This window comes from Enhydra lutris, unplaced genomic scaffold, assembly GCF_002288905.1.
Source record: "Enhydra lutris kenyoni isolate GAN:26980312 unplaced genomic scaffold, ASM228890v2 scaffoldscaffold69, whole genome shotgun sequence".
Taxonomy (NCBI): Eukaryota; Metazoa; Chordata; class Mammalia; order Carnivora; family Mustelidae; genus Enhydra; species Enhydra lutris.
In genome coordinates this window covers 1044446-1069052 of record NW_019154153.1, presented here as the reverse complement: position 1 = coordinate 1069052, position 24607 = coordinate 1044446, and the positions used below count along the sequence as shown (strand labels likewise).

The window sequence follows — 24607 nt, the reverse complement described above, 5'->3', positions numbered from 1 at the left end:
CTTCAGAGCACTTGGAAGAAATACTCACAATTAAATGCCTTCTGGATCCCAGGAGCTGGTGTTTTACTACTTAGTTGCCTACCCACCATCCATTCTACTGGTCTTCCTTACAAAGAGACCCTGATTTTCTCTGAGCAACAGTGCACCCTGTCCCTGCCTCCTTGTAGCTACCAGTGCCTGTATAATCCACCTGTAGTCAACCAGACAGATCCAAAGTCTGGAAAAACTCTTTTAAAGGAATCCAGCTCAGGGAGCCTGGGTGGCTCTGCCAGTTAAGCGTCTACCTTAGGCTCAGGTCATGATCTCAGGTTCCTGGGATCAAGCCTAGCATCAGGCTCCCTGCTCTGCAGAGTCTGCTTCTCCCTCTCCCCAACTCCTCACACCCTGCTCATGTTCTTTTTGTCTCTCGAATAAATCTTTTTTAAAAAATGAACAAGTAAGTAAATAAAGGACTCCGGCTCCACTTGCTTTATCTTTATCTTTACCTTTTCCTCCTTCCTCCTTGGAATGTGGCTGAGAGGCCCAAGGGTAGAATGGTGCCATCTTGCAAGTGGACAAACACACATGCTAAGGATGGTATAGGCCAAGAACCAGAGTCCTTGATGACACACCCTTGAGCTGCTTCCCCAGCCTGAGATGCCTACTCTGAATTTCCTATTGCTTAGAAAAATAACCACCTATTTCTTCAAGCCACTGTAGTCAGATTTCTGTAACAAGCAGCTGAACAAAATCCTAAATGATACAGTACTGTACTTAAAATAGCTCATTTATGAAATACACACTGCCAATGCCAATTTTACAGATGAGAAAATGGAAGCGTGGAGAAGTGAAGGAAATTGCCCAAGGCCATATAGCTAGTGAGTGGCAGCTAGGATTTGATTCCAGGTCTGCCTGACTCCAAGACCCTTAGTCTTTTCCATTTTGCCATGATGCCCAACAGAAAAGAAATGAAAATCATGTTTGTCTCAAAGACACTACAGAAGGACTTCACAGGGTCTGCAAACTTACCAAGTGCCAGGCATATGGGTGTGGGTACACAAGAGTGAATCAATATGGACCAAGTCCACAGAGCTTGTATTTTAGTAAAAGACACAGAATAAAGACATAAATATACATCATGGGGTGATAAGGACTATGGAAAAGATTAAGCAGGTAAGAGGGATAGAATACTACTTGTTATAAGAAGTTGAGAGAGTCTCTTTGAGATGACATATCCACCAGATATTTGAGAAGTGACAAGAGGGAAAAAAAAAAAAGGGAAGGGGTGAGCCATGTGAATAGAGGAGATAAGGTAAAGGGAACCGCAAGTGCAGAGGTCCTGGGACAGGAATGGTACAGTAGACTGGCAAGGGAGCCAGCAGTGCTGGTACGACATGAAAGGGAAAGTGGGAGAACAGGATAGAGAAGCATCTGTGCTGAGGGCTCTTCCTCTGGGTGAGACCAGAAGTCACGGGAGGCTTTTCATCAGAGAACAGGTCAAATTTAGGGTGCAGCTTCTGGGGCGCTGAGGGGAGAGCTGCAAAGAGGGAGGAGGAAATGAGACAGGGAGGTCAGACTGGAGGCTGCCACAACAATGCAGGCCAGAGAAGCCAGCAGCCTGGAGCAGGGCAGCATCGAAGGCTGGAAAGTGGTTACACTCGGCATATTCTGAAGGCAAAGCTGCAGGATATATGGATGGACTGGCTGTAGGAGATTAAAGACAAGGATGGGGGCACCTAGGTGGCTCAGTTGGTTAAGCAGCTGCCTTCAGCTCAGGTCATGATTCTGGGGTCCTGGGATCGAGCCCCACATCAGGCTCCCTGCTCAGACGAGAGCCTGCTTCTCTCTCTCCCTCTGCCTGCCGCTCTGCTTACTTGTGTTCTCTCTGTCAAATAAATAAATAAATAATTTGGGGGGTGGGGGGGGAAACAAGGGTGATCCAGGCCTTTAGCCTACTGTCTTCAGTGCTACTGTCTACTGTTGGGGGGAAGGGGTGCATGCAGCAGGACCCCACCTGGGTACTAGCAGTAGGGTTGGGCTATGTTTGGCTTTGGACACAGCCAAGCTCTGATTCTTACGGAGTGAGCATAGCTCATCACTCCCTCCTTTGTGAAACATGTTCACTCAGCTTCCCAGGCACCCATTCACTCATGATTCCCCTTCTATTTCAGTGGCCACTCCTTCCCAGTCTCCTGTGTTCTCTCCTCTCTGAATGACTACCAGGCATCCAAACAAAGGTATCAAGAAGTCAGTGAGATACAGCCAAGTAATGAGTGTTTTGAGAAGAGGGGAGGGAGTCACCAGCTTGTGGCACATGCAAATGACTGCTAGAGTAACATGAGGGCAAGGACCAGGGGATTTAGCAAATGGGACTGTGGACGACACATACCATGGAAAAGTGAAAATGGGTCGCTCCTAGAGGGAGGAATATAAGAAATACATACTTGCCAGGATCATTATAGGAAAAGCTCCTTCCTTCAGAAGAAACCATAAACAAGATCCTTTCTTTTCCACATCAGAGGAGTTGTAATGTACATGCCAAAGCCTGGGCATAACTACTTCCCAGACAGACTCAGGCTTTGCAGGCCAGGGCCACGCTGGGGATTGGTGGTGGGAAGGAGAACAAAGGTAGGAAAGAAGACCTCAGGGACGCCTGGGTGGCTCAGTTGGTTAAGCAGCTGCCTTCGGCTCAGGTCATGATCCCAGCGTCCAGGGATTGAGTCCCACATCGGGCTCCTTGCTCGTCAGGGAGCCTGCTTCTCCCTCTGCCTCTGCCTGCCATTCTGTCTGCCTGTGCTTGCTCTCTCTCCCTCTCTCTCTCTGACAAATAAATAAATAAAATCTTTAAAAAAAAAAAAAAAAAAAGGAAAGAAGACCTCAGTGCCTTATGGGAGCAAAATGGCACCGATCTCTTTGCTTCAGGGTCATCCACACTGCTCACCTGCTATCTTTCCTCAACAGGACTTCTCAGTACATTCCAGAAGTGGTTCACAACTGACAGCATAATGAATATTTATTATGATTATTTTAATTTAAAAAAATAAGCTTCAAAGTCTCTGGGCAGTAAGCTAAAATACAATAAAAAGCAGTATCATAGTATTAGTGACACACCTTGCTGGCATGCAGCAGTGCCCTCAGTGCAGGCAAGGCTCCACATTATTTCACACCACTTCCCCTTTTTTCATAAGTCCCTACTGAAATGAGAGAAGAAACTGAGGCACAGAGGTAAAGGGACTGGCCCAAGGTCAGACTGCCAGAAGCAGACAGGAACTGGGCCCAGAAAATCCTGATGGTTCTACCCAAAATGCTCCCCGAGTACCATTCTGTGGCTACTGCCCAGCAGGAGAAAAAGCCAGTGTCTTCTTCCAAGTGACCAGTAATATACACCGTGGGGCCACACAGAGTGTCAAGGGAAGCGGCCCTGACTTGAAGCCCAGTAATCTGGGCCAAAAGTTAGTCAACAGGACTCCCCTCTAGCTCCAGGGTCCCTCCGTCCCTTGTCTCCAATGCACAGCCCTTACTACAAAGCCCAACCCTCCTTATGGAAAACCAGCTGTACAGCCTCGTTCACATCATTCACAATGTGCGATGCCTCCATGAGCCCTGGACTGAAGCTGAAGTCCCGGTGCCCATGGAAGGGAGCCACCTCTGCTTCCTGGGTGGGCCTGGTGGGCTCTGGGCCCTTGGGATTGTACACACCAGTGCACACCAGGATAGAGGCGCAGCTCTGGGTTGCTGAGGGCCGCTGCTTCCACAAGCCACTGGCCCCCTGCTCCTCTGCCCCACCATGCTTCGCCATCTGCAGGTACTTGTGGAACAGGTTGGCACCATAGACATCAGACATAGGGTTATCACTGGAAGGGGCAGCCATACCGGAAAAGGAAAGAAGAGAAAACCCCAGTTTAGTGTTACAAGGCACACAGAGCAGAGGACAACTGTGGGACTAGTATGCATTACATACAGGGAAACAGGTCGGTGAGTAGGTAGGGAGGAACGGCAGGGGAAGTCCGAAAGTGATGAGGAGATGGAAAAGTACTTACCCGACAGCATAGAGCTTCTGGATGGGGGCCGCCCACCCCCGCCTCTCCGCCTGCTGCCGGATCAGGTCCTCTGCATACTGGTAAGTGAGGACGCTGGGTTTGCCCATCAGGCCCTCGTATTTCAGCTCTTTGCCTGTCACTTTCTGGTAAATGGTTTCCAGGCATAGCAAAAAGGTGCCGTGGCCAAACCTGTCAGAGAAGAGAGCTCAGCAGCTCAGGCCTCCTCTCCCTGGCTCTAAGCAGGACCCTATACACCAACCTTTCACTCCAGCACCCTGCTGGTGACAGATAAAGTGAAATTACTTCTAGTAAGAATTACATTTATTATCTATCTTTATGACGTGCTGTTATCTACTAACATTTGTTGAGCACTAGAGTGTCATATCACATGTAACTCTCAGAACAACCCCATGAGAGCTTTCATCATTTTCATTTATAAATGAGGAAACTGAGGCATACAGATATTAAGTAACTTGCCCAAGGTGGCAGAGCTAGGATTATAACCTAGGCAGTCAGACTCTACAAATCTAAATTCAGCTTTAAATCTGTGCAGACTAGGGGCGCCTGGGTGGCTCAGTGGGTTAAAGCCTCTGCCTTAGGCTCAGGTCATGGTCCCAGGGTCCTGGGATCGAGCCCCGCATTGCGCTCTCTGCTCCATGGGGAGCCTGCTTCCTCCTCTCTCTCTCTGCCTACTTGTGATCTCTGTCTGTCAAATGAATAAATAAAAATCTTAAAAAAAAAAAAAAAAATCTGTGCAGACTACCGGTTGCCCTCTCCCCTTCTTTCTCAGCGCCAGTTTTCAGCTCACCATATTGCGACCAGGTGTATGAAAGTATTTCCTTGCCTCCACTGCAGCTCGTGTGCAGCCATGTGAATAAGCTACAGCCAAAGAGTCCGTGAGATCAGAAGCACTGGGCTAAACCTCTAGGAAGTGTGAAACTGGGGAGTGGGTACTGTTTTCCACTCTCTCCACTCTTTCTTGCTGCCCGGAGTGCTGATCTGGTGCCTAGAGCTCAGGCAGCCATTTGAAACTATGCTGTGAAGGGCTAAGGATGGCAGAGCAGGAAGACAGGAGCCTATGTCCCAGACAGGCGCGACATCCACACAAGCCCTGCACTGCCTACCGCATTCTTCTTTTCCATGAAAAAAAAAAAAGAAACTTCTATCTTGTCTAAGACACTTTCAGGGACGCTTGGGTGGCTCAGGTCATGATCCCAGGGTCCTGGAATAGAGCCCCACATCGGGCTCTCTGCTCGGCAGGAAACCTGCTTCTTCCTCTGCCTGCTGCTCCCCCTGCTTGTGCTCTCACACTCTCTGACAAATAAATAAATGAAGTCTTGAAGGGAAAACAAACAAACAAACAAACAAACAAACTTTCATTTTGGGTTTTCATCCCTGGCTGCTAAGCCAAATCTGGATACTGTCCAACATATTAAGGTGGTATTTCAGTGTCACTTATTTATATAACAAATTCTACTTCCAATTTTTAAATTAATGGGTGAAAAGTAATCTCAAATCTGATTTATAAATTGAAATTTGCTACTTGCTATTACGTTCCAGCCTACATAACCAAACACCCCTCACCTAGTGTGTTGGCACACCCTAACTGTAGGAAGAATACTTCAGAGAAAACATCTAACCTCAGGATACAGAAATACACCTTTTAAAGTAACAAGAGAACACCACAACACCCATCTCTTTGGAATTACTAAGTCATGTCACTTGAGGCAGTGTTGGGCCTGCTACCCTCTGTTGAATCACTCACACAGCCCACTGGAATCAGTAGCATAGAGAAAAAACTCTGAACTTTGGCCCTGCAGATAAGAGCCACCAAACCGTATATACAGTAGCCACAACTGTCCTTCCAGAAAGGCCCTCCAGGGCTGGAAAAAGACCTGCCTAGACTGTGCTTAGCCTCAGACAGGACAGAGGAGGTCTATACAGCTGAGCAGGGAGCAGTGAGGCAGGGGGAGACTGAGAAAGTCACTTACCTACTGGGCCTCATTTCTCTGGCCTACATAACCATCAGAATAATTATCGCTCCCCCTGCCCCCACATCTTAAGAGCAGGAGGAGACAAAGAGGGAAGGAACCAGTGCTACAGGGAGGAGGCAAAGAGGAGCAGCTATACTGCTAGGCCTCAGAAGTCATCCATTGTTTGGGTTCATAGACCAAAAAATAACAGGTTCTGGGGGCACCCAACAAGCTGAACGGGTGGAGCACGCAACGCCTGATCTCAGGCTTGTGAGTTCAAGCCCCTTGTTGGGGGCAGAGATTACTTTAAAAAAAGTTTTAAATCTGAAAAAAATAAAATAAAATAACATGTTCTATTAAGATTCTGGGGAGCAGGAGCACCCGGGTGGCTCAGTTGATTGAGCATCCAACTCTTGGTTTCAGCTCAAGTCATGATCTTGAGGTCATGGGATTGAACTCCACGTCGGGTCAGTGCAGAGGCTGCTTGAGATTCTCTCTCTCCCTTTCCCTCTACCTCTGCCCCTCCCACTCATGCTCTCTCTTTCTCTATAAATAAATTAAATCTTAAACAAATAAGATTCTGGAGGACAAAGGCCATGTGTTAAAGATCACCTCAACATATCTTCAGTGATCAGTAAGCTATACTTTTCATTTACTAATTAGTATGCAAAATAACCCCTTGAAAATCCTCCCAGAAAGGACAAGTTTCTCTGGCAAATACGGGGCTGACCCAGGCAGGGGTACCAGAATGATGGTAAGAAACTGTCAGCAGGACTGTCCAAGCAGCAGCTGGCAGTGGCCACAACTGTCAAGGCCAGAGACTCTGTGTCCTTACCTAGGCATCTTGGCTTCAGCCATCCAAAGGAGATCCATGTTGCTGGCCAGGACAGGGAGATGGGGATAAGGAGCCGTTGCTAGACCAGTCCCAGGGTTCCCATTGCTGAGAAGGACATCCATGATCAGCTGCAGGCTTGTCTCCCAGCGGACTGGCTCCCCAAGGAGAAGAACCCCTTTAAAGAGCAAAGGCACGGAGGTGAGGCACTCTGCCTGACCTCTGTGGCAGGCAGGAGGAAGGCCCTTAGGAGGCCCACTGATGCCAGCTGGTGCCACCCAACCACAAGCTCTTTCCCCACAGTACACACAGTTAGGGCACAGTTCCCAGAACCAGCCTTCAAAGATCCATTCACCCATTCACCCAAGGTAAACAAAGCCCAGGACCTGGGAAGGCACTTCCTAAGGGCTCCCATTTTCACTTGTACTCACCAGTACTTCACAGAAAAGGTTAAAATAAAGAAAACCAGCAGCCAAGTCTCAGGCCTGCTTCCTCCTGCTGACTAATGCTCTCCTGACCACCTCACCCACAAGTACCTGGCAAAGGGCTTGCCTTCCTCAGCCACTTCTCTCTGAGCCCCAGGGGCCAGTAAACCTAACCACTAGGAGAGGAGGATCTGGAGTGACACAGACTGGCATTTCAAACCTGACTGTCCATTTTCCTTGTGACTTTAGGCAAGTTACTTACCACCTCTCTAAGCCTCTGCCTCAACTACATCATAATGATACCTACGATTGTTTAGGGTAAAAATGAGATATAATAAAGCACTTAACCCATGCTGGACACATAACACTTAACATGGTAGCTTGCCAGTATCAGCTACAAGGCCAGTGGTCTCAATGGGGTAGTACTTGCCCCTAAGGAGGTGTTCTAGAAACTGGAGGATATATTTTAACTGTCACCATGACTGACAATTAGTGGCAAGGATCATGGGAGGGGGCCACAAATGCCAGATGCTCAGGACAGTCCTGAACAATCAGAAGCTGCCCCTGGTCTATTAACATTTGAGTATCCCATCTGACATTCACATAGGTGAATAACCTGTTTATAAGTAATTGAGCCTGGAGCACCTGGGTGGCTCAGTGGGTTAAAGCCTCTGCTTTCGGCTCAGGTCATGATCCCAGGGTCCTGGGATCGAGCCCCGCATTGGGCTCTCTGCTCAGCAGGGAACCTGCTTCCCTTCCTTTCTCTCTGCCTGCCTCTCTGCCTACTTGTGATCTGTCTGTCAAATAAATAAATAAAATCTTTAAAAAAAAAAAAAATAAGTAATTGAGCCTAAATCCTAATTTCATTCTACATGTAAACACAAGGTAGAGCTTTAATAAACAATTTTCTAAAAATGCAACTATCATGTAAATCAAGAGAAGTCTGCAGTTTGTTTATCTTTTCAAAATTTTACCAGTTATTCCGTATATTGGAAAATCACTTCACCAATGACAATGCAATCCCTAATGTCTGAGTCACCCATAAAATACACCTATATCCCACCTATAAACACATTTACATCAGTCTGCATTTGTAGCTGTAACATTCATGATGATTCCATGTTTGATATAATCATTTTACTACTTCATTATATCTTCCTGAATAATCATTTACATACTGAAATACACATTACCTTACTAAAAATTTTCCTCTTATTTCTCCCTATTACAATTAGGGCTTTACAGTGAACTAGTTAATTTTTAATATTCATATACAGGGAAGTTGTATTATCTATGAATGTTACTGCAGGGCAGTAAAGGGGACATTACAGTATTTTTGTTACATGAAGGGGAACTGGGTTTAGTGGAGCTGAGAAAAAATGGCCTACATTACCTCTGGGAGTTTTTCCATGCTAAGATCTTCTACACTTAACAGTTTTTCTGGAATAATAGAGCAAGTGAAATAGGCAGGGAAATATTAAAAACAAAGGTCTCAGAGGTAGTGAGGGGTAGATCTGAGACTAGAACCTAGGTGACCTGATACCCAACGCCTGTAGCCACCCCACCAGTCTCCAGGCAAACAAGCTGCAAGAGAACGGCGTGGAGGGCCAAAAGGAGAACCACCCAGAGCCACACCTACACCAGCAGAGGCCCTCATTACCTTCAATGACCGGGAAGTCGTTCCTTAGAAGGGGCTGCCAAGAAACAAAAAAAAGAACGATCAATGCCAGTCACTGTCCACTTCCCGACAACCACACAACTGTATCATAATGAGTGGCAAGAGAAAAGACATTCTAGACAGATCAAACACCATCACCACCCCCACAGTCTAGCCCAAGCCAAGGAGAAGCTGGATAAGACCGAGGAAGAAAATTCACAAAGAAAAGTGAAGTCAGAATGGGCAGGGCTCTCACAGAACACGCAGAGGGAAGTCACATATGGACGTCAACCAGGAGGAAGGGCTGGTCACCTGTCCCTGTGAGGACAGGAGGTGAGATGTGGGCCAAGCAAGGATCTAGAATCAGGTAGCTAAGATGAAGGTGAGCCTATGAAGAAAAGGGAGGTCACCAGGGCATGACAGACCACTTCTCTTGATGTGATATGAAGAGGCAGGAGCCTCTACTTTACCCATCCTCTGGGGTCTGTTCCTTCCCTAAACTATTAGTCTTGGCTCTACCACTAACCAGCTATGTGACCTGGAGTAGGTCACTTCCCCTGTGTAGGGCTCAGTGTCTGAGCTGCTCTAAGATCTTTTCCAACTCAGACATTCTAGTTCCCCACATAATTTGCACGGTCCTAGGAGAAAGATTTTGAAGGTGATGAAAAGCTCTGTTCAATTGGAAAGCTCCAGAGGAAGGAAAACGAAGGCTACATAAAGAAAAGTAAGCTTGTCTGTTTATAACTGCATTTCCCCACATTTTGACAATGGTCTGACTTAGACTACAGGCCATGTGATAGAGTTCACATGAGGAAGAGGGCCATCAAGAGTCAAGAAGTCATACTCTAAAGGATCAAGGAGAGGCCCTGTAAACCAGTGGTTCAAATATGAGCCAAACCCAAAAGGAACACAGGCATACTCAGAATTGCCTTTACAAGCAAGCTGTTTCTCATAAGGACAGCTCTCCATAGCAAGCTTTAGGATAAAGGAGCAGCAATGATAATTTCACAAAGGTTAATGGATCTCCCAAGCAACACTCAGCAAACCAGCCAGTAAAACGGGTAACTCCTCGTTGGAGATGCTAGGGCTTTGAAAGGGGTTCTCAGCTAATGACAATGCAGAAAGGAAAACACTTAGGAGCCTGTTGCCCCTCTGGGCCATCGTTGTATATCTGGAGAACAAAATCCTTGGCCAGATGTGCCTCTCTAAGGTGGAAAAGACGCAGCTCTCGGTGGGAGGGGTTGCAAGGTTAGTAAGAGGAACCCATGTGGGGAATAAGAAGAGAGAACTAAACATGAGACACCCAGGAGCATGCTCCTTATTACCGTGGTCTTTGGCCGCCGCTGGAGATCTACCATGTCAAGCACAGGAAAGGCCATCCGCAGCTCATCCACAGTAACCACATTCTCGAAGCCCAATCTACAGCAAGATCAGGGAAGCAAAGCCGGACAGTTCTGGGGGAAGATGGCTTTAAGGGGAGGGAACCAACACAGTCCCAAGCAAACTAGGGCACCCAATCCCCAGACAAGAGTGAAGCAGTGAGAGCCCAGACACAGCCCAGAAGGCCAATGTCAATCCTGAGGGTGCTGGCAGATGGGCCGTGACTACACAGCGACGCAGCAGCAGGGTGATAGGTCCCACACTGGGTACTACCAGGGCACAAAGGCACACAAGAATGTCTGGCCTTGGGGCACCTGGGTGGCTCAGTGGGTTAAAGCCTCTGCCTTCGGCTCAGGTCATGATCCTGGGGTCCTGGGATCAAGCCCCACATAGGGCTCTCTGCTCAGCAGGGAGACTGCTTCCCTTCCTCTCTCTCTGCCTGCCTCTCTGCCTACTTGTGATCTCTGTCTTTCAAAAAAAAAAAAAAAAAAATATTAAAAAAAAAAAAAAAAAAAAAAAAGAATGGCCTCAAGGAACTCACCATAGGCCCAGGGCCCATCTAAACCAGCGCTCTGTGAACAGTGCTGGTTTTGGGGAGTTGAAAAGAGGAGACTCGTCACTGGGCTGGTAGCTGGGCAGAGTCCAGGGAAGTCAGACTTGAGAGAATTCTTGAGGATGAGCCAGATTCACAAAGGATGGGGAGGCCACGAAGAGCAGAAAACCAGTGCCAACCTTATCTCTCCAAGAGCTACCTCCATTTTCTGTCCTCAATCCCCACTTACAATCTTAACTGGACATGGTTTCAGATTATTTTCAAGATGAATCTCCTGAAAACACTGCTTTTGTCAGATTACCCAACAGCAACAGAACCTGCAAAGACTCCCCCTGCCCTCCTAAGTAAGCCCAGTGGCCTCTTGCCTTTGCCTCTGAGGCTTCCCTTCCAAGGCGCCACTCCTGCTGTCTCTTACTCCCCACTCTACCCCAATCCAAACTCCGGCTTCAGGGATCCTCACCTTCCCTTCTCTGTGCAGCCTCCTTAGCTCCTTCCCTCCACAGAAAACCTTAACTCTAACCATCTCTGGTAGCACAGCCACGCCCCTCCATGAAGCCACCAGTCACAGCAGCTCCCAGGATGTTCCCTCCCCAATACCCAGGACTCTCAGAACCTATACAGCGCTCTTAAGTTTTCAATCGTATGCTGTCATTTTTTTTTTTAAACGCAGATCCTGGCTGGGCTTCAGGTCTAAGCTTGGAAATCTGCTTTTTTCTTTTTTTTTTCCTTAGAGAGGAAGTAGAGGGGAGTGTAGAGGGACAGGAAGAGAATCTTTTTTTTTTTTTAAGATTTATTGATTTATTTATTTATTTTCCAGAGATTGAGAGAAAGAGCACAAGCAAGGGGAACAGCAGGGGCAGAGGGAGAAGCAGACTCTCCACTGAGTGGGGAGCCGGATGCAGGACTTGATCCCAGGACTGAATATGTGGCTTGAGAACAGGGATCAACTCTTCTGCCTTTTTTTTTTTTTTTAAGATTTTTATTTATTTTATTTGACAGAGAGAGAGATCACAAGTAGGCAGAAAGGCAGGCAGAGAAAGAGAGGGAAGCAGGCTCCCCGCTGAGCAGAGAACTTGATGTGGGTCCCAGGACCCTGAGATCATGACCTGGGCTGAAGGCAGAGGCTTTAACCCACTGAGCCACCCAGGCACCCAACTCTTCTGCCTCTTGAGTGTGCCCAGACCCAAAAGATTCACTGTGGACACTTAATACTATATGTGCTGCCGAAGCGAGCACCACTGTGGACACTTAATACTAGCTAAGAAGTTGAATGAGCACCCCGAGGAACAAGGCTAGAGCAGTGGTTCCAAACCTAATTAGAGAATCACCTAGTTTTCTCTTCTAACATACAGACTGCTGATTCTTCTCTCACACCTAGTGAACCAATAATCTGTATTTTAAGCTCCCCAGTAGGTTCTGATTCAGTGGGCTAGCTTTTTGGAAACTATGGCACCAGGACCGGCCACACCTGGAAGCCATCCTCCCTCCCTCGAGAGCCCACTACGTATCCCCTAAGCCCTGGCACCATGCAGCCAGCACACCTCATTATGGTCCTGTCCACCCCCGCACCCCAGCCATGGGAGGAAAACTCCAGTCCCGCCCCCTCCTCTTCAGCCAGAACAAGCAACACCAAAAGGATACACTCGGGCATTTTCCACCACAGGCCCCTGCCCAGACACCAGCATCCGCTTGTTGTGATATTTCGAAAAGAGCTTCATGGGGCTGTGAGAGAGAATGACTTGGTCCGGTTCCACCTGTAGCAAGAGTCAAAAGACAGAGGAGAGCAGGGGAGACACAAAGTTGATGGAAAGTAAGGGGGAGACGGGTAGCTTCTGTCCACTTAGGAAGGGAAAAAAACTGCCCAGAAAAAAAGGGAAGGAGCCCTTTCTGGCACCCAACACTTGTAGACACTACCCAAACAGGTGTGAAAAGAACCTGTCTAATTTGGCTCTTGCCACAAGAAAAGAACAAGCAGAAAATGCCATCAGTCATGGGTTCTGACCACTGACTGTTCTGCTCAGTTTCTCCATCTGGACACTTCAGGGTTAATGCGCATGTTCTTTGTCACAGTCACAGAAATCTGCCTCTGACTTTTTGTTTTCAATTCTACTTAAAGACTTAGCTTTTTAACATTTATAGTACTAACTCCATCGAGGAAGCCAATACTCAAATGTTTTTGGAACCCTCTCCAGAAACCACAGACGGGAACCAGTTGTACTCCCTTGTTCTGCATTCAACCCCCAAGCAGTGTTACCCAGTCAATCAGCCACTTTATTTACTCTCTTGGTTCCAAAGGGCTCTTCCCAAGAACTCAATCCACCCTTAATAAAGAAGGACATGTCAACATTGATATACCATGTGGAAGGGCAAGTGGGGAAGAAGGACTGCTTTTGGAGGACAATGCTCATTCAGGTATGTACCTTTTTTTTTTTTTTTAAGATTTTATTTATTTATTCAACAGAAAGAGACAGTGAGAGAGGGAACACAAGCAGGGAGTGTGGGAGAGGGAGAAGCAGGCTTCCCGCTGAGCAGGAAGCCCAACACAGGGCTCGATCATAGGACCCTGGGATCATGACCTGAGCTGAAGGCAGCTGCTTAATGACTGAGCCACCCAGACACCCCTAGATATGTACCTCTTTATTTATGAAAAACAAAGGCTATTACCTCAACATCCCACATTTAGAAAAACGTGACCCTCGCTTTCCAGGGGCTGACAATCCAAAAGAGACAACCCTGATGCCCAGAAAATAAATGGATACAAAGACAGTAGACTGAAACTGCTAAATCCATGGGCAGAATTTTTGCGTTCAGCGTGAACTGATATATAAAAAATACCCTTGCTGTAAGGTTCTCCTCATGAAGCCAGGCTTGAGCTTCAAGTTATTTTATACTACTGACCCAGCCAGCGGGCCATGGCCTAGGGCTTATCAACACTGTACCCCAACCCAGGAAAGGCAGCTTAGTCAGAGTTGGAATGGGGGTTCCACTGACAACCAGCTCTTTGGGCATTTCTCCAGTGCCTCCTTACCTTGAACCCCAGCAGGGCTGACAGTTCCTGGGCTTTGCTGTGTTGTAAGATGTTGCCAGCATTGGTGACAAAGACCACAGGCACCCGCAGCTGCCCATGAGCGTTCACCAGCCTGCGGAATGCTTCCAGAGCCGCAGGGATCACTCTGTGACCCCGCACCAGCACTCCATCGATGTCCAAGAGGAACCCAAAAGTTGGTGGGCTCTGCACAGAAGAAGAGAATTCCTACAGCCTGAGTCAAGAGGCAAAGGGGAAGAAGGAAAAGACCCTCACAAGAAGGGGCACCACATCATCTCCAGGTCACCCAGAGTTCTGAACAGAAAATGAGGACATGGGATTTCTGAGAGGGCAAATCCATCTATAGCAAAGAATTAGTCCCTTTTCATATATTTTTAAGCATGTAACTATTTGGCTAAAACTATCTTCACATAATTCATATAAAAGAATTTTTTAAGTGGAAAATAGAGAAATTCAAAAACATCCCAGGGCTTTAACATGATCTTGTCTCTTCTTTTTCTATTATTTTGTCACATAGACAACTACACTTTACATGTTCAATTTCGAATCTTGTTATTTGACATTCAAATATTTTTATATGTTACAATAGTCTTCATAATCATCTTTTACAATTTTATTACAACACACATGGAGTTTTAAAAAAAACCTTGATTGCTACAGATAATATTTTAAAAATGTTTAATTTCTTGCCTCCTTCTACCCAGTGCTATTTCCTCTCTCATAAATCTCCAGAAACTCTGTGTACATAAAGAGTAATAATTTTTTTATCTGTTGTTATATTTTTATCTGTTAACTAACGGCATTATATTGTGTACTTTCTTTTCCATCTGACCTGTTTTTAGATGGTATCTCTTAAGTTACCCTTCCTTATCTATATACATAGCTCTATCTTCCAAGCATCATTTCTGACTACAAAATTCTGAGTGAATATTCCACTAACATTCTATTTCCCCTATTTTTGGACACTTATGTTTTCCTACATTTTTGCTACCACAAATAATGCTATAAGGAACTTCTTCACACTTACTGATTTTTCCCTTAAGCTAGATTCTTAAAAGCAAGAGTAAAAAGACAAGAGAGTGCAAATATTTTAATAACATTAACACCTACTGACAAAATGTTTTCCAAAAATATGTATCAATTTACACAGCCACTGGTAATGCATTTTATTCCTGCCCATATTGATTTTCACATGTATCAAAGAGTTTGTTAATTATCAAACATCTTGCTAATTCAAAGGTTTAAAAAAATGGTATCTCATTTCAATACACATTTCTTGGGACTTATAAAGTAGAGCACTATCCTTTTTTTTAAGTTTTTTTTTTTTTTTAGTAATCTCTTCCCCCAACACTGGTCTCGAACTGACGACCCCAAGATCAAGAACTGCATGCTCCACTGACTAAGCCAGCCAGGCGCTATCCTTTAAAAATAAAAAAAATAGTATTTATTTGAGAGAGAGAGAGCACGCATGCTTGAGTGCACAAGCACAGGGGAGGGAGGGGCAGAGGGAGAGGGAGAAGCAGGCTCCCTGCAGATTAGGGAGCCCGATGTAGGGCTCAATCCCAGAACACTGAGATCATTATCTGGGCTAAAAGCAGACACTTAACGGACTGAGCCACCCAAATGCCCCTAAACACTGTCCTTTTTATTAAAAAAAAAAATTCATTCCAGGGGCACATGGCCAGCTCAGTCAGTTGAGCAAGAAACTCTTGATCTTGGGGTGGTGAGTTCAATACCCATTTTGGGGGAAGCGACTACTTAATAAGAATTTGAAAAAAAAAGCTTAGGGGTGCCTGGGTGGCTCAGTCAAATAAGCATCTGGTTTTTGGATTTGCTCCATGCTTAGTGGGGAGGCTACCGGAGATTCTCTCTGTTCCTCTCCCCGCTCTCCCTGCACTCCACTCTCTCAAATAGATGAATAGATCTTTAGGAATGAGAGTTTGAACATGAGTAAATACAGGCGTGCCTGGGTGGCTCAGTCCTTAAGTATCTTCCTTCCACTCAGGTCAGGATCCCAGGGTCATCGGATTGAGCCCCACATCGGGCTCCCTGCTCAGCGGGAAACCTGCTTCTCCCTCTCCCACTCCCCTTCCTTGCGTTCCCTCTCTCACTGCATCTCTCTCTGTCGAATAAATAAAATCTTTAAAAATAAATAAATAAATACAAATAAAAATTTCATTCCATTTATTATTTTTTTGAAAATTTTTAAGATTTTATTTATTTATTTGACAGAGAGAGAGAGATCACAAGTAGGCAGTGAGGCGGGGTGGGGGGGAGCAGGCTCCCCGCCGAGGAGAGAGCCTGATGCAGCTGGATCCCAGGACCCTGAGATCATGACCTGAGCCAAAAGCAGAGGCTTAACCCACTGAGCCACCCAGGCGCCCCTCATCCCATTTATTATTAACATATAAGATGTTTTTCAAATGTCAAAAAAATCCAACCTAACCTGTTTGCTACTTTCCTTTTGTGGGCCCACTAAGTCAAGCCATTGTTACTGCATACACCTACTCATGGCATAGGGCTCTGTTTGTGAGCAGCAGGTGCTTCGGGCCCTGCATTTTCAGCTGGGGTCAAAGAAAAAGTAACCAGTTTAGGAAACCCATGAAAACTACAGTATTTTCACAAATGCAAATCAATTCTGAGTACTTAAGTTCTGAGTAAATAAACAGAATTTTAAAAAGGTAGTTATTTAGAAAAGAATTTTGAGCTAGACAATGGAAGAGTTAAATAATTGCCTTCATTTAACAAGTATCTATTGATAGCCTGACCAGCAGCAGATCAGACAAGCAGCCAGAAGTGGCCTCTGTCTACACAGTTCGGTGGGAAAGACAATTAAACAAATAGCCATAGGACAGTCTGCACTGAGTGCTAAATTAGGAGATGAGGGGAAGGAAAGCACTCCAAGACCCTTAATGAGGGGCACCTAACCAGAAGAAGGTGGTGAAGACTAGCCATCCTAGGTCTCCTACGCCAACTGAAATGGAAAGTAACATCATGTCAGACGTGTACTGTAGAAATATCTTGGCTGCAAAGTCAAGATTGAGTGAACTGAAGAAAGTCAAGTTGAAGGAGACCAGTTGGGACCAACTACAATCTAAGACAGATGATGGTGGCTTTAACTTGGTTTAACTAGGCAGTGGCAACAAGAATGGTAAGAGGAGGGCAGGTTATACATAGAAGCAGAACAGCCAAATCCTGGTAACAACAGGATACAGGGGCTGAGGGAGGGAGGGGCCACAGGGACGCCATACTTTTTTTTTTTTTTTTTTTTTTTGGCTTGGGACCCTGGAGAGGTGGACGCTGGTATTCGTCACTGACCCAAGAAACTAGATTGGCAGCAGCTGGGAGGTCAGTGAGGGCAGAAGATACATCCCACTTTGGACCTGTCAGATATACAAGTGGAGACACCAGCACTGAACAGAAGGTCCTGGAGAAGAAAATCCAGAAGCTCTCTGCTCTTAGAGAACAGCTGAAACTTGGGAAGGGACAGAAGAGCCCGAGAAGCACAAGCAGAGTGAGAGCAGAAGTAAGGCTTACAGAGAACCAGACCATTGTCATTTAAGGAAGGGCCACCTAGGAGTCACCAGCAAAAGAATGAGTAGCAAGTCAGTATGAGGAAAATCAAAAGGGTGTGGGGTCAAGGAAGCTAAGGGATAAGTTTCTGGAACAAGTAAACTAGGAAATGGAGTGACTGCGGTGCCTGGGTGGCTCAGTGGATTAAGCATCTGCCTTCAGCTCAGGTCATGATCCCAGGGTCCTCCCTGCTCAACAGGAAGCCTGCTTCTTCCTCTCCCACTTCCCCTGCTTGTGTTCCCTCTTTCGCTGTGTCTCTATCAAGTAAATAAATAAAATCTTTAAAAAAAAAAAAAAAAAAGGAAATGGAGTGACTGTAATGATCCCATCTTCCCTCTGCTGAACAGTTAAGACCACCCAGGGAGACAGTCTTCCAGCTCCTTCATACTAGCTTGTGCATAGGACCTTTCAGCTTTCAACAATGGCAGCTTTGGGGCCAAGTCAGAGGTGGGAAGGGACCCTGGAAAAATAGAGAAAGCAAGTCAAATCAGTAAGACAAATTCTGACCACCAGCAAACACAACTGCTAGGGAGAAACTTGTCAAATCCTACACGCCAGGAGGGAAATACCTCGTGTCTCTAACTCTTGGCTCCAAAGGCTGATCCTGTTGCACTCCAGATGGTTGGACTGTACTGAGCTCTGAGTTGGACATAAAACAAAGATATGCTTACTTAATCCTTGTACCAACCTTCTGGGGGTGGGTGTCATTATCCCCAACTGACATTACATAGCAAAAGGGGCCTGGTTTATGCATAATGCTCAACATGGATATTCTGACTGGATGAACAAGAAACCAAATTGAGAGAGAAGAATTAGTCAAAGGTGACCCAGTTCACAAGTACTCAATCCAGAGGTCAGCCTTAAACTGGGTTTATGGCAAACTCAGAGTTCATTCTGTGGCCCCCAGGGCAGCAAGCACCTCAGAGTAAGGAAGGGATCCAAGAGGTACCAAGGTATCTGTGTTGGAACACGATGTTGCCACACCTCCTGCCACCCCCCAGTCATGTGAGTTCGTGTTCCTCTGTACTCAGTGTGCTCATGCACCAGAAGGCCCTCAAGGATCCCTGGATCCCCACCCTCTTCCTCAACAAACCCTCTAGAATGGGGGTCCTAAACAGGGGCCCATTGGTAGATTTCAGAGTGGCCATAAAACCCCTTAAAACTCTATGTGTATTTTTCCTGGGGAAAGGATCTACGGCTCTTTTCTGATTTTGTCATTTTATTCTTCTCAAAGAGACTCACTGCACAGGTCCAGATGGAGGAGGGGTATGATTTTCCCTTAACCTTCCACCCTGGCACAATGCTTAAACTCTCGTAGATACTCAACAACCCGCATGGTCTGCCTTCTTCCTTGTACTATATGGATACACAGCATACTGTTCTGAAAGCTTACATGTAAAACTCATAAGCTCATAATTTTGAGACAATCAGGGGCATTTTAAGGACAAAATTTTAAGTTACATTAAGGAATTGGTAATGTTGTTACGTATAACAACAGCATTATAGCTAGGTTTAAAATGAAAATGTCATTTTCTTAGAGGTACATATAGAAGAATTTAGGGTTAACCCCTAAATGACAAGAAATCACCATTCATTTTAAAATCTTACAGCTGGGGGGGGGGGAAGAGGGGAGAGTGGCAAGCAAAGCAAGTGTGGCAAAATGTCAAATGTCAAAATGTCAATAACTGGTGAATCTGGGTTCATAATATTATTCTGGTTTTGGGTTTTTGAAAACTTAGTTTGTAAGTATTTGTGCTGATGGCTACAAAATTTAACCATACAGTTTTAATGGTCTTCTGGCCATGTCCTAAATAGTCACAAAATTTGCTCTCTTAGAAAAAAGAATCGACAGTCCCTGCTACTTAGAACAGGAGTGTTTTCAGGACAATTTAGCAATATCCTTAAGACTTCCTCATCTCTAACTACACAAATAAGTAACATACACCTCCAACCCTCAGGTGAATGTACACAGAGAAACCAGGCACCCAGCCACAAGAAAGTAAAGATGCAAGTCAACTGTAACAAATGTGTCACACTACCGCCAAGATATTAATAATACACAGCCAGAAGACCATTAAAAACCGGGGGGAGAGGGCATAAAAATAGGATTTCTCTACACTTTCCATTCACCCTGTCTTTAAATCTGCTCTAAAAAATAAAGTTTATTAATTTTTTTAAAGATTTTACGTATTTATTCGAAAGAGACACAGCCAGAGAGGGAACACACGCAGGGGGAGTGGGAGAGGGAGAAGCAGGCTTCCCACTGAGCAGGGAGCCCAATTCGGGGCCTGACTCCAGGACCCTGGGATCATGACCTGAGTTGAAGGCAGACACTTAACGACTGAGCCACCCAGGCGCCCCTTATTAATTTTTTTACATGAAGGAACCTAGAGAAGGAGAAACAGACTTTTTCTCTTCATTTTTCTTTTCATTCTCTTCTGTATCTACATTCTGATTTTTCTTCTTTATCACTTGGGGTTTTTTTTTTTTTTCACTCAGAATTTTTTTTTTCTTTTCAGTGTACCAGAATTCATTGTTTATGCACCACACCCAGTGCTCCATGCAATATGTGCCCTCCATAATACCCACCACCAGGCTCACCCAACTCCCCCCCCCACCCCTTCAAAACCCTCAGATTGTTTTTCAAAGTCCATAGTCTCTCATGGTTCACATATCACTTAGGTTTTTTTTTTTTAAACATTTTATTTATTTATTTGAGAGAAGAGAGAGACAGTGAGAGAGAGCATGAGCGAGGAGAAGGTCAGAGAGAGAAGCAGACTCCCCGTGGAGCTGGGAGCCTGATGCGGGACTCGATCCCAGGACTCCAGGATCATGACCTGAGCTGAAGGCAGTCGCTTAACCAACTGAGCCACCCAGGCGCCCTCACTTAGGTTTTTAAAGAACTAGTCCTGGGTATCAGGCCAGATCCTCTAAGTAAAGTTCGTATCATTATCTGTGGCAATGATTTAAAATATGTGGGTTTTTTTTTTTTAAGATTTTATTTATTTATTTGACAGAGATCACAAGTAGGCAGAGAGGGAGGCAGAAAGAGGGGAAGGGAAAGCAGGCTCCCTGCTGAGCTGGGATCATGACCTGAGCGGAAGGCAGAGGCTTTAACCCACTGAGCCACCCAGCCGCCTCCTAAAATATGTGGTTTTAAGATTAGTTTGAAGTGAAAGGACTACTAAGATGTTCCTCTGTGTTTTGGCTTCTTACCTGTAATGAGTTTGGTAGGTTTTCAACAACAGCATTAGAACTACTGTCTACTTTACTGTCTACTCCAACCACTTCCACATTTAAGAGAACTTGCTATGTGCCAGTCACTGTGCAAAGTACCCTGCATATATCACAAAAAGTACCCTACAAATTTTCTTGCAAAAGCACTGCAGGGTAAGTAATATCCTCAATACACCAATGGAGAAATTGAAGCTTAGAAAGCTAAGTAATTTGCCTTAAGTCAAACGGGACAGGCAGGATTCAGTTCTAAAGCTAGTACTCTGAAATGCTGTGCTATGCTACATCCCTTTCTTCCCTTTTTCTACGCTATCAGAAAGTCACTTGGAATGATCTCAGGACCTGTAAAGATGCTAAAGTCAATACAATAGTTATAAATGACAGCAAAGTCCTTTTCACAACACATTCTCACTCCATGCCTCCAGTGTGGTCACTTTCAGCTTTGTGACACTGGTCAAGTCACTCAATTCTTTGACTCTTAGCTCTTCCATATGCAAAATGGTAACAATGATAATACAGGGGTTAAGAGCTAGAACTCTAGCACCAGACTGCCCTGGATTGCAGGATTTGACCACTGACCAGCTGTATACCCTTGGGCAAGCTGCTTAACTTCTCTGTGCTTCAGTTCCTCCATCTGTAAAATGGAATAACAGTACTTACTTCAGAGCTGTTACGAAAAGCGTGAAAATTAGTAATTGTGAAGCATCTGACACAAAGTGCTATGTGTTTTTAAAAATAACACATTATTTAAAATTATCAAAGGGTTACTGTGAAAGCACTACAAACATGTACAATATTATTACATACAGAAACTGTGATTTTTAGAAAACGAAATTATCCTTCAAAAAAAAAGGGGGGGGGGACAACTGGCCCAGAGGAAAGTGAGAGTGACAGATGTGCCCACCTGGCCTGGAGTCCTGGCACAGCAGTCCACCAGCTGTTTGACCTGACAAAGAAAAGTACTTAAAAACTTGATTCCAGGGCGCCTAGGTGGTTGGTTGAGCTACTGCCTTCAGCTCAGGTCATGATACTGGAGTCCTCGAATTGAGTTCTGCATGGGGCACCCTGCTCAGCATGGGGTCTGCTTCTCCCTCCGACCTTCCCCAGCGACCTTCCCCATCTCATGCTCGCTCGCTTACAGGGTTACATCCACCTCCAGAGTTGGGGAGAGAATTATTATCCCTGAAGTGCTTGGCCCAAATTAGGGACCCTGCGCCGGTTCCCCTTCTCTCGCCTCTCAGATCTTCCACGTAACAGCTGCTCATTATGAATAAGGTTCACAAGCGAATGGGACCAAAGTAAAAAGCCCCACACAAAACCCACATTCATCGCTGGGTTGTCCATGTATAGGTGCAGCTCCCAGAGGGGAGTCCACTGCGAGTCGCCAAATTTCTTTCAAATGTAGCTGAAAATCAAAACCGAAAGACTCTCATCCTGAAGAATCACAGAGGAAGTGCAGGAATCATACCCTGACCGGGAAAATAGAAACACAGAAACTGCCGAGTAACTTTGGAGACGAACAGCGGCGAGCGGCGAAGAAACAATCCTGGCGCGCGTTTTGGGCTTGTTTTGTTCATTCTCTAGCTGAAGTAACTTTTCATGCAGGCCGAAGGCATGACAAATCCCCTGAATGAGGGGGAGGCAGGGCGTGCAGGGGACACTCGTGCTCAGGGCAAGAACGAAGTGCACTAGAGGTCAGTGGCCTCGTCCAGGAGCTATGCGGCCCGCCTCCCCTCCCTCCCCTCGGCTCCGGCCCCACCCCCAGCCCTGAGGACCCGCTCGGCGGAACTCGGGCGTTCTCACCTGCGCGGCGTCCACAGAGTAGCCTCTCCCCGGGCAGCGGCCCCGGAGCCCCAACGACTCGCGCGCCGCCCGCCACCAGAGTCCCGGCGCCGCGCGGACCGCCACGAGGGAGCGGAGAACAGCCATCCAGCCGCCCGTCGCGCGCACGTGCAGACAGCGCCAGCCCGGTCCGTGCCCCACCCCGCCCCCGCGCACAGCCAATCAGCAGCGGGGGAGCGCTCAGGCCGGGCGGCGCCCGAGGCATTTCGGGAGTTGTAGTCCCACGTCCGTGTCCCGAATCCCGGCGGGGCGCCGGGCGTGTTAGGCGCCGAGTCAAGCCCGGCGTGGCGGGTAGAGCAGGGTGCAGGGGGAGGTTGGGGCCGGGGTTCTTGCCCCGCGGGCCAGGGGTTAGGGGTGGAAGGTGGGGCGGGTGAAGTTCCTGTTGGAGGGGAAGGAGGCAGGCAAGGTCCGGCCTCTTAGTAGACGGAGACTTGAGGTAAGCAGGCCCGTGTGCACGGACTCTGTACCTGCGGACTTCCTGGAACATGCGTTTCTATCTGACGTACCAGCTCCCTCAACCCTCAGCCCTCAGCAACTCTCAGGGAGACGAGAAACTGTGTGGAAGGAACTAATACTTATTTGCAAGGAGCGGGGGCGGAAGAGCAAAGCTTTCTTTTGATGTTCGAGAGCCCTGAACCCCAGTCAATCAAGAAATACTTGGAGGTTACCAATTAGTCATTCTTGTGGTCTTTAAATAAATATTCGCTAAGGTCCTCCTTCCTGCCCAGCTCTGTGCTAACTCCTGGGGAGAATATATACATAAATAATACTGCAAACTCACACTTTGTAGGGAGGTCGAGACAGGACTATAATACAAGGTAGAAAATAACTCCCGAAAGAGGGAAAGCACCTTTGTGTCCACCATTTGAAATGTTTAAGATGCTCCCTTTCAGACCGTTTGACCTGTCCCTGGTGATAGTTACACTAAGAATGGCTGAGCCTGCAATATATTTAGCACTAGGTGAGAGGAAACAAGGTGGGGTCAGGAATGGGCAGAGACTCTGCCCTCTCAGAGGTTAGCAACACCCTTAGATCCTCAACCTTGAAGGCCAAGATAGAACTTTCCGCAGTTCCCTGCAACTGAGAGAATCTGGCAGACTGATTCACATTAATCAACCTACAACTGCCCAGCACTTAAACCCTGCCAGGGTACATGGCTTTCCAAGATGGAAATATTCTCAATCTCTTCCTGCTATCAAACTACCTGGAAATTGCTTTAGTGGGTAGAAGGTTTCTTGATGTAGTGATTTTAAAATATACCCACAATTTATTTGACAGTCCTCTTCTAAAAAGGTAGAGTTTATTCCATTCCTGATGAGTGTGGGCTGGACTTAATAACTCCTTTTTTTTTTTTTTTAAAGGAGGCTCCACACCCAGGATAGAGCTAACATGGGGCCTGAACTCACCCCTGAGATCAAGACCTGAGCTGAGATCAAGAGTCAGACGCTCAACCGACTGAGCCACCCAGGTGCCACAATAACTCACTTTTAACAAATAAAGTGAAGTAGAGGTGACACTGTGATTTCCAAGGCTAGGCCATAAACTATATGGTGGCTTCCACCTTGTCCTCATTTGTCTCACTCATTCTGAGGAAGTCAAATACCATATTGTTAGGACACTCAAGCAACTCTCTGGAGAAACTCCTGAGCTAAAGACGTGCAGCCTCCCACCAACAGTCATGTGAGAGAACCGTCTTGCAGGCAGATCCTCTAGAACTCATAGACATCTTGGCCAAAACCTCATGAACAACCCGAAGACAAAACTACCCAGCTGAATTACTCTCGAATTTCTAATGCTCAAAAACCAGGAGATAATAAATGTTCATTGTTGTAAGCCAGTAAATTTTGGGGTAATTATTGCACAGTAGTAGAGAACAAATACACTTGATGATCAAAATTACATCATCATCATGGCCCCATCATCTCCAGAGGTTCTCAGCCTGGGTCAGTGTGTTCCGTATCTGGATCTGCCTCGCTTTCAGTCTTCCCCAGCTATGGGCTGAACTCCATAAAAACAGCAGCCATTCCTAGCAGGAATCAGAAGTGGCCTGGTGTGTTTCAGGAAAGGTGACAG

The 24607-nt window shown here is 46.3% G+C and overlaps 1 protein-coding gene across 1 annotated transcript; it reads right to left on the bottom strand.

Annotated features, from left to right (window-relative positions):
- Positions 1–1891: 1891 nt before the first annotated feature.
- LOC111159835 (haloacid dehalogenase like hydrolase domain containing 5) lies at positions 1892–22627 on the bottom strand. The gene is made up of 9 exons (XM_022522473.1): positions 22496–22627; positions 13868–14071; positions 12481–12593; positions 10232–10325; positions 8910–8943; positions 6828–7002; positions 4020–4208; positions 2856–3833; positions 1892–2621 (listed from the first exon to the last, which is right to left on the bottom strand). Exons 1-8 carry the CDS (start codon positions 22619–22621, stop codon positions 3500–3502), a joined length of 1269 nt encoding a protein of 422 aa, XP_022378181.1. The 5' UTR covers positions 22622–22627; the 3' UTR covers positions 1892–2621; positions 2856–3499.
- Positions 22628–24607: the final 1980 nt, after the last annotated feature.

What these genes read in the sequence shown, in the direction of transcription:
- LOC111159835 (XM_022522473.1), bottom strand. Translation starts at nt 22,621, where the DNA reads ATGGCTGTTCTCCGCTCCCTCGTGGCGGTCCGCGCGGCGCCGGGACTC. An exon ending in CGACTTCCCGGTCATTGAAG is followed by an intron (nt 7,003 to 8,909) that starts GTAATGAGGGCC and finishes TGCTCTTTAAAG; the next exon opens with GGGTTCTTCTCCTTGGGGAG. An exon ending in GCTGAAGCCAAGATGCCTAG is followed by an intron (nt 4,209 to 6,827) that starts GTAAGGACACAG and finishes CTTCTCTGACAG; the next exon opens with GTTTGGCCACGGCACCTTTT.